This window comes from Neodiprion pinetum, chromosome 2 (assembly GCF_021155775.2).
Source record: "Neodiprion pinetum isolate iyNeoPine1 chromosome 2, iyNeoPine1.2, whole genome shotgun sequence".
NCBI classification, from domain to species: Eukaryota; Metazoa; Arthropoda; class Insecta; order Hymenoptera; family Diprionidae; genus Neodiprion; species Neodiprion pinetum.
In genome coordinates this window covers 31,906,917-31,923,487 of record NC_060233.1, presented here as the reverse complement: position 1 = coordinate 31,923,487, position 16,571 = coordinate 31,906,917, and the positions used below count along the sequence as shown (strand labels likewise).

General features: G+C 38.3%; 1 protein-coding gene across 1 annotated transcript in view; it reads left to right on the top strand.

The window, feature by feature from the left end:
- Positions 1–15,879, top strand: part of LOC124211407 (LIM domain transcription factor LMO4.1) — a 34,380-nt gene extending 18,501 nt beyond the window's left edge. The window contains exons 3-4 of the mRNA XM_046610450.2: positions 10,908–11,051; positions 11,805–15,879. Of these exons, the coding sequence (XP_046466406.1) occupies positions 10,908–11,051; positions 11,805–11,949 (289 nt within the window). The 3' untranslated portion in view covers positions 11,950–15,879. The remainder of the gene's footprint in view (positions 1–10,907; positions 11,052–11,804) is intronic.
- The last annotated feature ends 692 nt before the right edge of the window (positions 15,880–16,571 follow it).

The following is a 16,571-nucleotide window of genomic DNA, read 5'->3' as shown; positions in this document are numbered from 1 at the left end:
GTCCGACAGATAGGGGTGAAAAATGCCGGTGTGTGAAAACGGCGGTTTCACAGCGGTAAGAGCGAGAGGGGCGACACGGAGGGCGGGATGGGTTCGAAAATTGGAATGTAAATTCAGAAATATATCGTGCAGTATACATATATATACGTGTCTACATGCGTTTACCATTTCACGTATACCTAGGCATACGTATGCACGTGTGAAATAAGTTACACACAGAAATTCTGATACATGTAATACAGAATTTGGTCCGGTTTCGTTCGGTGTATCTACACAGGTATGCCTATACACACGCATACACAAATACATTGTGTGTGTGTGTGTGTATATATATATATATATATATATATATATATAACACACGTACCTACCAATTCCGTGAAAATTTTGAATTTATTTTCACGATTCGCGGCACATATAACACAGCCCAACGACCGCCTCGTATAACGTTTTCGTTAAATTTCGCAGGCCAATTCCCGACTGTACCTACAAAGGTTGCATTTCTGCAGCTGTGCAAAATCCGCGCAAACCAAGGAGATTTTCTAAACTGTGAAAAATCCCCCTCTTTATTTCTCTGGAAACGATTACTGGCAGCACTTGCGCGAGCCTGGAACCGCGTATATACGTATCATAATGTAAGGTATAATTCTGAAAAGAAAATCTGTCCGTCTTTATGGACTTAATAATTTTTACACGGTAAAACCACGCGGATGTGTATTGGTGTATGTTGTGTAATGGTTAGGTATTCGTACATGCAACGTGGTTGGTTTTTATCATCGTACTTGATATACATGTATAGATACGTATGGGTGTATACGTGAATGTATAGGTGTAGTTTAGCGTATGTATGTAGGTATGCAAAATTTGTACGAACGCCATAACGCTTTTCCTTCATCCTCGTCGCGTCGTATCCGTTACCGGCGTCCATATACCTAGCGACTAAACTTTTAAATGGTTCAGCAGTAACAATAACAAGTTTTATACTTTATCGTTATATACCCGGAACATCTAACTATTGCCATGCACTCTGCAGGGTGCGTCACTCGGAAGAGATCTTTTTCTATATTATTATTCGACAACGTTGAAAGTGTAGCTAAATTGCCGATGAGAAGAAGAAGAAGAGGGGGAAAAAAATCGTCGCAATTGTAGAAGGCAAAAAAATTGTCTGTACTTTTGGCGCGAGTTTTTATATCACGGATTCGATGATCCATGCTACATTAAGATTAAGATGAGACGTGTTACGATTCTTTTGAAAATTATTGCTCAAACTTAACCACACTAATTAGCTACTTACATTTCTTACGATTTGTGGCAGAGATTGCAAAATTGTACAATCAACTTGTACACTTACTCTGCGTAAGTGACTAGAAGTTAATTGTCCGATTTTAAAGCTTCGTTCTAATCTACATACGTCAGCGTTCACGTTTTCTACGTATTAACAAAATTATGCGCCCCCTGAACTTTTTACATCATACGCGGTTAAACGCAAGGAAGTCTGTGTTCACTCGGTGGTGTAAAATCGCACGAATAGAACGTCTGAAGCTCACTTTCTCACTTTTATTCATACGATAATAAGTACCGGTGTGCGTGCATGCAGATGTGCATAAAATATAATACGAACGCGTAAAATTGCGAATTTGCGACCCAGAGTTGTGCGTAATCCGTGTATATACTTAAATATCGTTGAATTTGCGCGATACATGCAGCGACAATGCAAATCGCGTGTATGTGTACGTGAATGTATTCATACAGACAGACACGGAATTCTGCAAAACTACGATTCTCTGGATTTTCCCTTCGTATTTCCTTATTATTTAGGTAGGTCATACTTTTCAGACTGCAATGCAAGCTCGACGGCAAATCTTGAATACTCGTAACGAATTCACGCTTTAAATATCGTGCGCAGGGTTTGAAAAGTTTTGCAGCATGTATACGTAATAAGAGAATCACGGTGTACCGAAAATGGATGGTAAAACGATCGGTTCGCGAAAAAATGTGTTACTGTAAATTGACCACTTACACGATACCTAATGTAACAGGCGTTGATTCGTCTTTGCGTGCGACTCGCGCCTTGGCTCAGTCCCGGAGTTTTAGCCATTTCTTTTCGGCAAAGGAAAGGGTCTTTATTGGGCATACACACGCGACGTAAACGGATCGCCACTGCAACGCGGTGTGGAGAAATATAAATGATGGAATAAATTTTGACGAAAGGGAAACGGGAAAAGTCGAGGGAAGAAAAGTAATTAAGCAGGAAAATATTGAAAAGAGGTCGTATCGTTGTATAAGTGCGAGGGTATGATATTGTAATGCCGTAATGTATAATACGAGCGTATTGAAAGAGGCGAGGCTTCGCGGTCTTTGTGTGGCTCGGCAAGCTGTAATAATTACAAGAAAATAATTAATAAGTAATTATTTAAATCAGCTGTTGCGCGAAGTATCAACTACCTGGCCATCTGTTGCGGCCACTTAGACATGGGGCGCATTTCTGCTCCTTTTCTTTTCATGGGGTTGCAGGAGCAAGCGTGTGTGTAATGTGTTATGTATGTATATATGTATGTTTACATGAATACGCATCGCATGCATGGACCGCGGGCGAGCGTTTATCAATGCTTAAGCGTACGTATCCGCGTGTGTGTAAACGTCTATAGTTACGGATTTGGTTCTTTTTTGTTTACTTCTTTCTTTTTCTCTTTCTTCAACTAACCGACTGGAAGGAGGCGTTCGTTAATTACAAGTGTATCAAATTTGATTGATTAACCGTGGCGGGTAATTAATCGCATCGTATTATGACTTTCCATTAAACGATGCCCGTGAACCAGACACCTCGGTCTCGGTCCCTCTCATTGTCAGCCTCGACTCTTGAGATTAGACCGCCTAGCGCCTCGATAATAGCTCACGAACTTTATTTATCCTCTCCTATAGGTATATGCGAGTATTGTTATATATACACATTGAATTCATCTCAAGAAATTGTAAAGACTTCAACTGCAGAAAGTTCTACCTTACCGCTAATCTTCCAGATTAATACTTTGAAAACTGTAATCAATCAATTACTGAACGAAAGTACAGTGAAAAGACCTCTTTTTATTACCTCGACCTCGACCTCGTTCAAAGAATATATATATATATATATATTGAAAACACCTGATTTTTCTCACAATAGTGAAAAACTGTGTAATTTCACAAGATTCAGCTGCGATTATAAAGGCAGCTACTTTGATCGGCGCGAGTTATCGTTAATTTAATTATTGCATTGTATGTTTTTAATATCAGCATTCGATAATGATGCGTGTACAGAAAGTGATTAGATTATAAAAAGAAGACTCTGGATAACCGAACAGTTCTAATTGTTACGATGTATTCGATGGGATTGTATTCATTGCTGTTAGTTTGTCAATGGCTATTGAGAAAATTTCATTGTTTCTATTCGCCAGATACGATAAATCTGGTACTAGCTCTCCATGCTTATCATTATTGAGAAAATTCGAATCGTCTGAAAGTCAACCGATACGTGCCAAACATATACAGCTGAAATTTTTCCACTATCTCGTACGGTTGTGCCCTAAACGTATTGAACATACAGTGAATAGACGATGTAAAAAATATAGCTTACCGAGAAAAAATAACGTCATTTGTTCCTTGATTTAACAAAATTGAAACGAAGTTTATAAAGAGAAAAATAATAAAGTCGTCAGCCGGGCGTTTTAGAAATATATAGGTATGTAAGATATTGTGTACGGATACTCGTTTCTATTGAGATTACGAACTACAGACATCTTACATATATATATTTATATATACCCACCAGCTCTTAAATGCTTTAATTTACCTGTCAAGCTCGTACCATTGCCTGCCACTCACTTTGCAATAACATTTCACAATATGTTACAGTATATGCGTGTAATATATTTACACTCATACCTCGGCGCTGTACGCATGTTATATGGGTATACATAACTAAACACATGGGTTATCTATAGGTGTAATATCACATAGCTACGAATATATACGTCGTAGGTATACGGTATACGTGTCCATACATGCACGTATAATGTGTACACATGTATAGTACTATTGAGCGTCGAGTTCCAATTTAACTTAATTAGCCAATTCAAATTAGCCGCTTCTTTCGGTTTAGGTGTATACCCGTACCCTGCACCACCTAGCCAACCGTCAACCTCCGAGTTTTACCGGGGCTGCGGATATAGGCACACATGCGCGGCGGCCTGTACACGTAAGCGAAACTGATCGATGGATCCCCCTCCGCCCCCCAAGAGCCTCGCGAGGCAGAGGGACTGCCGGGGAGACAAAGCATGCAATCAAAACGTTAATTACATTAAAATGAGTCCAAGACTAGACCAATCAGGCTCGGCTAGCGTTGGCTGCGAGCCGACCGCGGGAACGAACATTTTACAATCGTTTGTAAAAGAAGCGAATCGACGGAGAAATTTAATGGACGGACAGATTGGGGGGAAAATTTCAAACGAAATATCACGTTGCCAAAGTTTTCCTGTTTTTGACTCTTATCGTGGGCAAAAATTTCATAAATTTCTCAGACTTGCACACGAGTTATCGAAACACAGTTACAGTCTTCGGTCGAAATTCTTGAAAGTTAATTACACCGTGAATTTATAGCGATTCTTATCGCAGGATTCACAGACGGATCTCTTGTTTTCGCGTTATTAGAACCTCGTCATTTTTTCTTTCTTCTTTTTTCGTTCCATATCGCAATTGTAGGATGAAACAGACTTACAGCCATTTCAGACGACAACGTCGAAGTGAGAGAGTGTGTCTTTCGCATTTTTGGTTACGTGTCCAAGTGCAAGTACATTGTTTGTCAAATAGTGTGTTCTAAGCTCGGTTGAAGCCATCGCTAGAGTGCAGGATAATATCTCAACCAAGTTCTAATATATAGGTAGGAGTTCTGTACGTCCGACCAAATTGCACTAGCTAGCTAATAGGAATTTTGATTGACTGAATTAAATGGTTATTGGAAAAGGTGGGTAATTTTGTTCCTTTTTACCTTTACTTTCTTTTCTTTTCTTACCTTTTTCCTTATTTCGTTTTGTTGTTTTCATTGCTTTTATGGTCTTTGTATCGATTAGGTATATATTAGAGAAGGGTAGATCGGGGACAGAAAAAGTGTAAAGGAAAGCCTATAGGTAATAGGGCTCATTATCAAACTACTCGGATTCAATTCAATCGTTATGTATGCCTGTATACGTATAGACGTATCGTTTCTCACGTATAAATTTCTACCTTATATTGTTAGCCGATCCGTTTTTTTCCCCAGCCCATCTTATTATCTAGTCGCCGTTTCTACATAGCTGTACCCTTTTTTTAATTCACTCCCTCAGCTCGCCTCGAGTCTTCGATATATATGAACTTGGTTTATTATCATCGACAAACAAGCCGGTTTTAATGAAAAACAAACAATCCCGTACCCCTTTCTAATCAAAACTTTTTTTCCTCAATTTTTTAATCTAGATTTATTAAAACGCCGGGTTATCATCGTTTCTGACACTGCTGATGTGTGGGTATAAAAGACCGTATATACGGACAAATTTTTTTTCTCTCCTCTCGCCAAAGTTTGTTTCAAGTTGCACCTGGTTAGAGGAATTTAATCTGAAATTCTGGTCGGTTGTATTACATCCACGTGTAGCTGTAATTTACATCCACGGGGCTTAGGTATTACATATACATATACCTTACGTATACATCTATATGTTTATCGAAGCGAATTGGTTGCGTAAAGGGTGATTCTGATTATCTGTGCCCACTTAGACTTCGCTCAAAATTTTGATAGGCTCGTCAATTGATTGGTAATAACCACTGCATTGTTCGCCCAGGCGATGGCCTTTCACTGATAAAAACTCAGGTATAACAGTTTTCTATTGTTGTTCGGCGATCCCGTCTTGCTTAAGTATGTGTACAAACCCAGTCGCTCTACATCGTATTATACACGTATTACACGCAAAACATGTCCATACTCTTTGCTTCGCTTTGTCAATCCATAGATTTATACACTTGCGCGTATATATCAATGTATTTATTCAATAATAACATGGCGGTTGAAATTTTAACTAACGCTTGAATATATTTATGTCCGCAGAGTACGGTAATTTGGGATTGACAAAATATCGCGAATGTTACAACAGTTCACATTTCATATAATATACATGTAATGTGTATACGTGTACTACGTGAATCAATAAATATATAAGGTTTATACGTATACAAACCGTTCGAAGTTCTCGGTCTTGAAACAAACAAACGAACCAAATAATTAGCGTAATTAAAGCCGGCCAATTTGCGCTTGAGACAATTAAAGAGGGCTGAGTTGTCGGCGAGGGACAAGCGGGGGGAAGAGGGTTGCCTCATTAGCAGCAGAGCGAATGTGTCGGAGAAAGCAAGGTATAGAGAGGGAGAGAGGGAGAGAGAGAGAGAGAGAGAAAAAGAGCAAAAAGCCGGAGACCGAAAGTCGTAAGTTGTTTGTCGCGTATTATATCGTCTATATCGTTTCATATCCCCGTTAAGCGGGATAGCTGTCTTCGAGTCTGCAGCAAAACATGGCTTCTAACAATAAGATTCATCTTATTTGTCATCACCGTATCAACCGAGGATCGCAACGCGAGTTGAGAAAACAAGCGAAGCTGGACAATGTGACAATGCACGATTCGATAAATTTAACTGCTTGCAACGAATGTATTTCGATATTTTTAGATTGCTAAAAATTTTTCGGAACAAACTGCTAATTTCTAATTTCTCAGAAAATATGAATTTAAATTACGAGCAAACCAGTTTTGTACGATTACGTGGAATTTGAGAGGTGTTTTACGGCATGTCGAGAGCGTCAGAGAGGCGATTTCTCCTTTACAGACACCCAGGACAATTGGATACAGAGTGATGATATTTGTCGACGGATCGAAAAACCGGTTCGTACATACAACGTGAACGATCGATACACGTAATGTAACGTGTTTAAGACTGATGTATCGGATGGTTTTGTCATTAGAGCCATTAACCCGCGAGTCAGTCAATAGAATGAACCGCATCGCCGGTCTTAATAACCAACGAACGTCTGAAGCCGCGCCGCGTTAATTGGTAATCCAATCAACGCGTTCTAATTAAATACCTGAACTCGAAACACAAACGTTGATATATCTCCAATCACCTTGCGGCCTCTCTCGACCAGCTTGCGCTTGCGTTTAGGAAAACTCCACCCCCGCCGACCCCCCGTTGCCCATTATTTCGAATTGGCCGAATACCTACGTCGAATGATTGTGAACACACGTTACGTTCTACCTGCAACGACGTATTGCTCGTGCAGTGGAACACGACTCTGTATAAATTGTGGCGAAATCTTGGCCCGAGTGTGTAATTTGCATGTATACAAGTCATACGCGCGATGCGATTAATTTGCGTGCGTTACGCGGCCAAAGTGAGTTCGTTGGATGTATTTGATAACTAATTTGGATGATATTCGGATTAATCGTAGTTAAATCTGGATGACTTGTTACACGCGTGTGAACAAATTTACGTATATTTGTGTACGGTGTAGACGTAGCTCGGTTAGAACTTGAAGTTGTAAGTGTTATTTTTTACTACCGTTATTTTGATATCGGATGAAGAGAGTTGTTAATTAAACGTCGCGAGCAACGCGCGGCGGGTGTAGAAAACTTGTGGATATAATCGGAATCGTCGAAACCGTATAGATCCGTAGATCAGCGGATAGATAAATTGGGAATTTAATTATAGGAACTGTCGGAAAGTAATTAAATTAATAACAAGATATCGGGGATCCAATCAACCGTTGCAACCTTTACCCGGTGTGCATGGTGCCTTTCACATTCCTGATAAAATAAATTATCACGCGTCCTCGGGTTATAGGTGTATATAACATAATACGCGCTCTATACGCACCGTATAAACGCGAACTCGCTTATATGGGGTATGTTCGGTAAACACACACTCGCAATCAGCCTTCTTCGGCACGCTTACCTGTCACGGAGAGATAAAAGTCGTTAAATCAATCGTCTCGGTCAAGTTTGATGAAAAATTGTTGCTTCGATCATTATTTTGGGAAACTGAATATACCGTAGTTAACGTACTAAATTCTGTCGGGTCAAATCAACCGAAGGAGTTATTTGAATTATGCGGGTTGATTTCATTGAAAATTTTACAGTTCCAAAAAATATTTAGTTACGTCAACTCAATGATCCGGTTGAATAAAGGGTTACCTGCGGTTGAATGCGTGTAATTGCTTTAACGAAATATTTTTTTTTTTTTTTTGTCGTAAAAAAATTCGTTATTCCACGGAACGAAATTTGATCCTCTGGAATCAACCCCTATGTGTGATTTAGTAAACTAAGTGATTCTTATTAATTCCGTTCGAATTTATACATCGTTGAGTACGTATAGTTGAATGAACCAAGTGTGACTTTTATCAGGAACTTTTGATTATCGAAAGAAACAAATTAAGTCTAAACAAATCTACATCTTGTAGGTTTGTTGTTGTTTCGATGATCCAAGTCGGCAAATAAAATTCGACGAACTGCAAATACTTTTCTTGATTCAAATGTACGTGTCAATTGTATGTTTATAACCTGAGCATTTGTTTATTCAAACGATATGAGACTACAGTCAACAAATAAGATGTTTCAATTAATGATTGAAATAATAAACTCATATAAACTAAACGTCCAGTTGCTTGTACCTTGCTGTGATTTTTGCAACTAAATATTCAGTTCCGTTAACTGAGATTTTGTTAAACCAACCGAACATGATCATGCATTGATCAAACATTTGTTGTGTCAAAAAGTAGGATATTTAGATTAAAAAAATGATTTTATGTTAACTATATGAATCAGGTCGTGCAACTTAATATTTCGTCGACTGTATATACTCGTATTTGTGTTCAATAATAATGTCGTCAACGGAAGTATTTTTCATTTTGTTCGTCCTACGTATAAATTGTTGTAATAACCAAACATTCATTTTGAATCAACCACCTTTTTTTTCTCAATTTACACATCCAAGCGTGTATAGTCACAGCGCTGTCGTTTCTGTTGGGGAAATAGTGGGAAATCTAAAGTGGCAGTTGAGCTTTTGAAAGGATTGAACGTACACCGATAACTATGCAGATCTTATCGGACTAATTGTAAGCCTTTTGTAGGAAAGATATTTTTTTCTTTTTTTTTTTTTTTCTTTCTTTCATTCCAAGTCGTAAATTTGAGATTCGCCACGGGCGAAACGGAAATTTAATAATTTCCTCACGGTGGTCTGTTAAAATTTACGTCCTATTTGCATCGCGCGGTATACAACATGTATATATGTATAGGTGTGTATGATGAAAATAAGATGAAACGTAAGAATGGTTGAAAATAAAGTAAACGGCGATAAGGTGGAATCTCGGGCGCGTCTCGAAATTTACCTCCAAAAGATAAACCCAACTCTTTCAGGGTCTATTGACTCTGTACAAGTGCAGCGGCGGTGGTATACGAGTATATACGTATAATGTATACCTTATACCTACTCGCTCCCATTACCTGGCTTCTGCTGTAGGTATAAATAGTCTAGTCCGCGAGCCGGGACGCTGCATGGTAGCGAACTGGTTTTAGTTATTCGCTTAATCTGGCTGCGTTGTTAGTTCTTAGTTAGTCATCCCCAACCCCCCGTGCCTTGTACCCTCCTCCACCGGGCAACAGACTTCCTTTCGCGATTTGCCTTCATTCTCGCGAGTCGGGTTATACCCAGCCAAGTGTACCCTTCTTAGTTTCTATACGGAGTCAGATTTTATCACGTTTCAAAAGGTGCCCGCTTGCAGCTCAGATTTTATCCCATGAAATTGTTTCAGCGAATTCGTTAATCTGCGAGATGAGAAAATCTTGTTATCATATAATTCTTGAATGAAATTTTCACACCCCAACCCTCCAGACTTTTCAAAAAGTTGTCCGTTATTTTAGACTTATAAATTTTCTCAACGCTGGTTATATCGTATTCCGAGAATATTAGCGACGGAAAAAAAAACTTGTTACTCAAACGATTATTATGATAACAGTCCGTGGTATGGAAACCGGAGGTAAAATCCGTGTATTGATTGGCTTCGAACTTTCGAAGTTACATGGTATCTCAATTTTCAGGCGCAACATAGAAAACCAAACGTTAATCTAATTTTTCAAAAGATTCCAAGACAATTCGATTCGTCAAGAATTAATCTGCACAGGAACAGCTTATCGAGACTTGTGCTTCCCAAGCACGCTACAGCCTTGACTTTGAAAAGCAGTTGGTTCGTTTTTATTTATTTTTATTTTTTTTTGTTTGTTTGTTAAATACTCCTGGGATGGATTCCTTTCAACGGGCAGCTTCTTGACGCACGGTCGAAATGCATAATTACAGGGGATGATAATTGTTGTTGAGAAGGAGGTTCTGCACAGTGAACCGTCATATAGTCAAATAAAATGATCTTCGGGTTATAACTTGGCCAGCTGCCAATTAAACTGCGTACACGTACAAGCACATTCGGAACAGATCTTGATAACCACATTGACTAGTGGACACACAAACACACACACATAGACGCACGGCTGCTCGGTTAACGACTTGCTGTACAAGTCTTGTTTTCCGTCTAACAAAGTAACGAATCATTTAGGGGAATTACAGCTGTCATTATCCACCGAGCGTAGAATCAAGTGTCAAAGTTGTTCCTAACGAGCTCATTCGAATTGCTTAAATTACGATAACCTTATAATCGGTATTATCCTGAACAACCATCGCACACTCGATTCGCTATCTATAACTTATCACTCGTGAATATCGGCGCCAAAATCCAAACGGTTCGCACGTAATACCGGACGAACGTGGGACATCTTATTAACTCGTGCCGTTCTGCTTTGTTAATGTTTCAGACTCTTCGGAAGCACCGGGGCCTGTGCCGGATGTTCGCAAACGATACCGGCCAGTGACTACGTCATGAGAGCCGGCGGCGCGGTCTTTCACCAGAAATGTTTCACCTGCAGTAAATGCGGAACGCAGCTTTTCTCCGGTGACAGGTAAGCATCAAGCGTATATTCAAACAGTCTGTATAGCTCTGAAGCAAATTCAGGAAATTATCACGATCACCATCGAATCACCATATAGAATTAATAAGAGTCTGGCGGTGTGGCGAGTCAAGATTTAAATTTGATCTGGAATTGCGTGGACTTTGAGACTACGTCCATGGCGATTGAGGTAAATTTTTATGTAAAAAAAATTCAGGAATTGTTGGAAATATTTACAAAACCGATAACAAGGATTACGATATGCTTACTTGCTTGCTGTGGGATCTACCACAGTTGATGTAGATTTGACTCCAAAAAACCACAGTCCATATATTTACCACAACAGATGTAAAATCTACATTGAATTTTCTTTCGTATAATCGAAAGCTGTCAGTTAGTACCCAAGCTGACGACAAATATGAATGGAAGTTGTTCGCCAACTGTCCACGCGCTCAGACATCGTGTCGTTTCTATCAGCATTGGCGGAGTGCACGAATGTTTCTTGTTACAGAATAGAATACTTGAAAGAAATGAGACTATGAATTATTTGAAGAAAAAATTTTTCGAAATGTTTGTATGTTACACTTCGTACATGGCAAAAGCGTGACAATGATACAGTTGAGTTGACAAGCCCGGTTGAAGTAAAGGAAAGTCATCGGAAAGTTCCGTGAAATATTGTCATTGACCACACCGGTTACTCTTGCGGTCCGCGTGACTGTTTTTCGTCCCGTTTTAAAAAGGGAATCGGCTTGCGAATGGTTTCAGATACGGCCTCGGTCTGTCCGGAGCGCCGGTGTGCGAAACGGATTGGCACAAAATGGTGAAATCGGCCGGGGTAGGCGCCAGCGGTAACGGCGGCGCCCCGGTGAGGAAAGGAAAAGTTGGGAGGCCGAGAAGAAGCAGAGACTGAGCCGCCAACCCGGTCGGTCGCCCTAAGAAGGTCCAAGCCTCAGTCCAGCCGACACCTACCTCATCGTCGACGGTTGTACAGCCCCTACAGCACCAGGTAGACGTTGTTGACGTAGGCGTCGGAGTCGGGGGTGAGACCTACTCTCCGCCACCGCCGGGTCCTCAGAACAACTTTGGTCAACATAATCACCAGCACCATCATCAGCACCTTCAGCACCAGCTTCAACAGCAGCAGCAGCAGCAGCAACAGCAGCATCACCACCATCACCACCACCATCACCAAATGATTGTCCCGCTTCATCATCACCCGGGTATTTCGGGTGCCCAGCATCATCATCACGCGACTTATCGGGAATGGAGCCATTGGTCCGAGCCCTGTGACTGAAGACGTCGTTAATTTTATTTAATCAAACTGAACCGTTCAATGGTGCAAAGGTATATTGCGTATACATTTTTTTTTTCCGTTTCGTTTTGTCTTGATTTTTTTTTATTTTTTGTTTGTATCACTTTTTAAATCAACATTCATTTTGAAATTTTCCCATTTCGCTTTTCTTCTTTTTTTCTGTCGAACCCCCGTCCCTCCGTTTTCGATCCTATTTTAAAACGTATCGTAAGAAACCAAAGTGAAATTATGCAGTGACACCAGTGATCACGAACTGATATTTTTCCGTTATATATCGCAACGTCGTGATCGTTTATATGGTGCGTGAGAAGAGGGGAAGAAAGATAGAGAAAAAAAAATTGGAGAAAACTGTTCAATTTTGTGTTTCTCTCTCTTTTCCTAACTTTAGAAACTACAATACAAAAAATAAATGAGTTTTGTTGACTTCTCCTTGTTTCCGAAGGTGTTTTCAACCTGTTTTGAATGGAATTTTCGTTTGATCGCGATCACCACATAACCGTGTGCAAAAGAGAAGGTGAGAGTTAGTGTGAGAGAGAGAGAGAGAGAGAGAGAGAGAGAGAGAGAGAGAGAAAGAGAGAGAGAGAGAGAGAGAGAGAGAGAGCAAGAGACAATTCGTCATTTACATGTTGCATGCACATCTTTTTCGAATCTCGCCGATTCATTATTATAATTTCACTCATATACTTACCTACTGCGATTAACAGTCAAAGACGTAAAAATAAAGTTTAATACATAGATAAATCAATCAATCAGTCAATCAATCAATCAATCAGTAAATTAATCAATTAATGACGTCACTGTGAAAAAATAAACGTGCGTCAAGAATCTTGAGTACCGTATAAGTTGTGTCGTGATTATTTGCGGTATCGCGCATGAATGATTTGTCACACAATTTCTCTATAACCGCGCGAACGAAAAGTTATCATCGTTCGCTGCGTATTAAATGCAAAGGTAGGTTACTAAATAGTCTAAAAAAAAAAAAGACAAGCAAACAGGCAAAAAAAAAAAAAACAACTGAAAATGAACAAAAAAAGAAGCAGAAATGAATGAACAAATGAAATTATGTAAACCTCGAAAATCTCTGCATGGCGATCTAAACATATTTCTATATACATCATATATATTTTTATTCGAAAATCACGAATGTACTTATAAATATTACAACTGTGTCTGTACATATTACCTAGGTACTACTGAATACTTACACCGTATCGTTACGCGCGTAAATGTACACGTATATAATTATTACACACCGCAGGAAGGAAATTATTAACTATCTGTACAGCAACAATATATATACGTATGTATACGCACCGTATATATGCATTGTATATAGTCACAGATCTGTAATCTTTGCTCAAAGGGTTGTTACGCGCAGCGTTTTCTTGTTTAACGTTGAAAGAAAAAAAAAAAAAAAAATGAAAAAGAAAGAAAATAGTAATATTAATAACAAGAAGAATAATAAGACGAAAAATTCGTTGCCTAATTTATTCTTTTTTCGTTAATTAAGTGCCCGCCAATTTCTTTGACTGTTTTTCCTACCTTTTTTTTTTATCTCACTCGTAATTTCAATTTTTCGGTTCCGCGTGCCTTTAGAAAATTATACGTCTTTCAAAATTACCGAGCCCTTTTTCTACGACGCGGGGAGTCCACCCTTACTTCGTTTGGCTGAATCTGTGTCGACCTATAAGTTCGTTAAGTATCTCTTGTTTCATCTTCTGGTGCGGTTAATCCTTTTTTATTCTTGCCAATTCACCTCGTCGAAAGAACCTCCTAACGAACCCTTTCTCTCCGTTGCGACGAGTTGTACGTCAACAAGTGAGTTTATGATTTGCTTTCGAAAAAATAAAAAAATATATTTATGTACAGTCGTTGACCTTCATCAATTTTTCGTTAGATTATTTTTTCATCCTCCTCGTGTTATTATCGATTTAGTAGCTTATCAATATTGTATTATATTTCGTACGGAATTTCGATCGTGTTACTCAGTTTTTTTCCCCAACATCTTTTTCTACGCGATATTGCAACGAAGAAGCTTGAAAGTTCGAATGCAGCGATAAAATAGTATTCCCGCGCTATATTTTCCAGACAGTATTTGAACGCAATATGTACGATATACGTTTCACCGTTTTTAATGTGTAAATATTAATAATAATATGTATAAGACGGTTATTTGTCTGGTTTAAGAGAGAGAAAAAAGAAAGAGAGGAGATAACACAAAAAAACCATACAGAGTAAAAAGAAAAAACACGTGAATGAATTTGTCGTATAAGCAATAAATTATTAAATAAATGATCTTATATAATATTATATAAGATTTTAATGAAACGAACAAATTAAAGAATAAAACGTTTACCTACCTAGGTTGTTGTATTGTATAAAGTATTTAAGAAAAAAAGAGAAAGAAAAAAATACCAGCACTGATCCATGACATACTATGCCTATTACTATCCTAACGTAATACTGTACTTTGATTTACCGTGAGAAAGAGACAGCTGGGTATAAATAAAGCGGCAAAGGGCGAGGGAAAGAGAGGGAGAGAGAAAGAGAGAAGGTGAACGCGTGCATGCAAGTTACGAATATAAACTCTAAAGAGAAGGAAGGATAAGATACCATTATGAACGCGGTGACGTCTCTGTAAAACAAAACCAAAAAGTTGAAAAAACGGGAAAAAAATTTAAATTGAAACATACAAAGAAAAAAAAAGTAAATACGAAAGAAAAACAAAGTGACAGGGTCTCGAGCATCTGCAATAAATGTATCATAATTGTATAATCTACATATTAAATTACCAAATTCTCACGATATATTTATACAACGCTTTGAATCAATGCTGTTTTTCATTTGATTAATTCTACTTTAATTTTTTTTCCGTATGAATTCTACGTGATTTTCTTCGCAACTAATCGAATTCGCGGGCCTTCACCCTTTGCCTACAGTTTTCTATGACAAAATGGAGAATTCTCTCGTTGTTCTGCTGCTGCGGTTTCATTTTTTACTCCAAATTCTTTGTAATCGGGTTTTCTATTCGTAAAACTACGAAAACCGAATAAGGAGTGATGGACAAAAAACAAATAAGAAACAGCATCGAATCAATCGTCTTCGAAGCTCAATAAATCTTAAATGTGAACTGTTATTATACGATACGGCTGTTTGTTAGGTACTCACTAATTATTTCGTTGTAGTTGAATTTATTAATCTCGTTATCATTCACCCGTTACGACGATTATACATACATACATGCTGCTACCACTACTACTACCACTACTACTACTACTACTACTACTACTACTCCTACTACTACTACTACTACTATCAATACTTGTGCTGCTATACCTGCGCACCACACGGTATTTGTCATTGTTCGAGCGGTATCAGATAAAAAGTATCGAATAAAAAAAAAAATTACCACCGCACCCGATTGCTTCTCAAATATAGATCATAGCCACCCGGAGGCGTTTCTTCATTTTACCCTTTTTGTACAGTTCGAATTCGACTGGGTGTAACAGGAGCTAATAGAGAGACAAGCGAGTGTTATTGAAAGACAATTAGAAAGAAAAACAGTAAGAAGACGCTGAATTTGGATTAAGATGGGCAAAACTGTCAGAAAAGACGCAGTTGAACGGAAAGTTGAAAACGAATAACAGAAATGTCTTTACAAAGATTACGAAATTATTATTATATAATAATTATTATTTTCTTCTCACGTCAGCGAGTTTCGGCAAAGAATTAATCTATTATTTTTATTATAACAAAATACCTGCGCAGGATCGTACATCCTTCTCGGGAGAAAACTAGTGAGGATTTACGTAGGTGAAAGAAAAGGGGGAAAAAAAGTGTAATTTAAAGTGTACATAGGTACGTTTTGTATATTGTTAAAATTTGTGTGATATAAATGGTTATTTACGATTAATTATTTCATTAATTAAATAATTCATTATTACGATTATTGCTATTATTATTATTATTATTATTATTTTTCTTATTATTATTATTTTTATTACTATTAGCATCATTATTACTATCATAATTATTATTATTAATGGTTACCCAGCGGCCAACGTCAACCCGACGAGTTATCCTTGAATCAATTTGAGAATAAATGATCATATCGATATAAATCTGAATGCATTGTAAAATCTTGCATAAATAGTTGAACATAAACAAACAACAAATCGTCGAATGAAAGACGCTATTGTAATACGGATGAAATATACCTG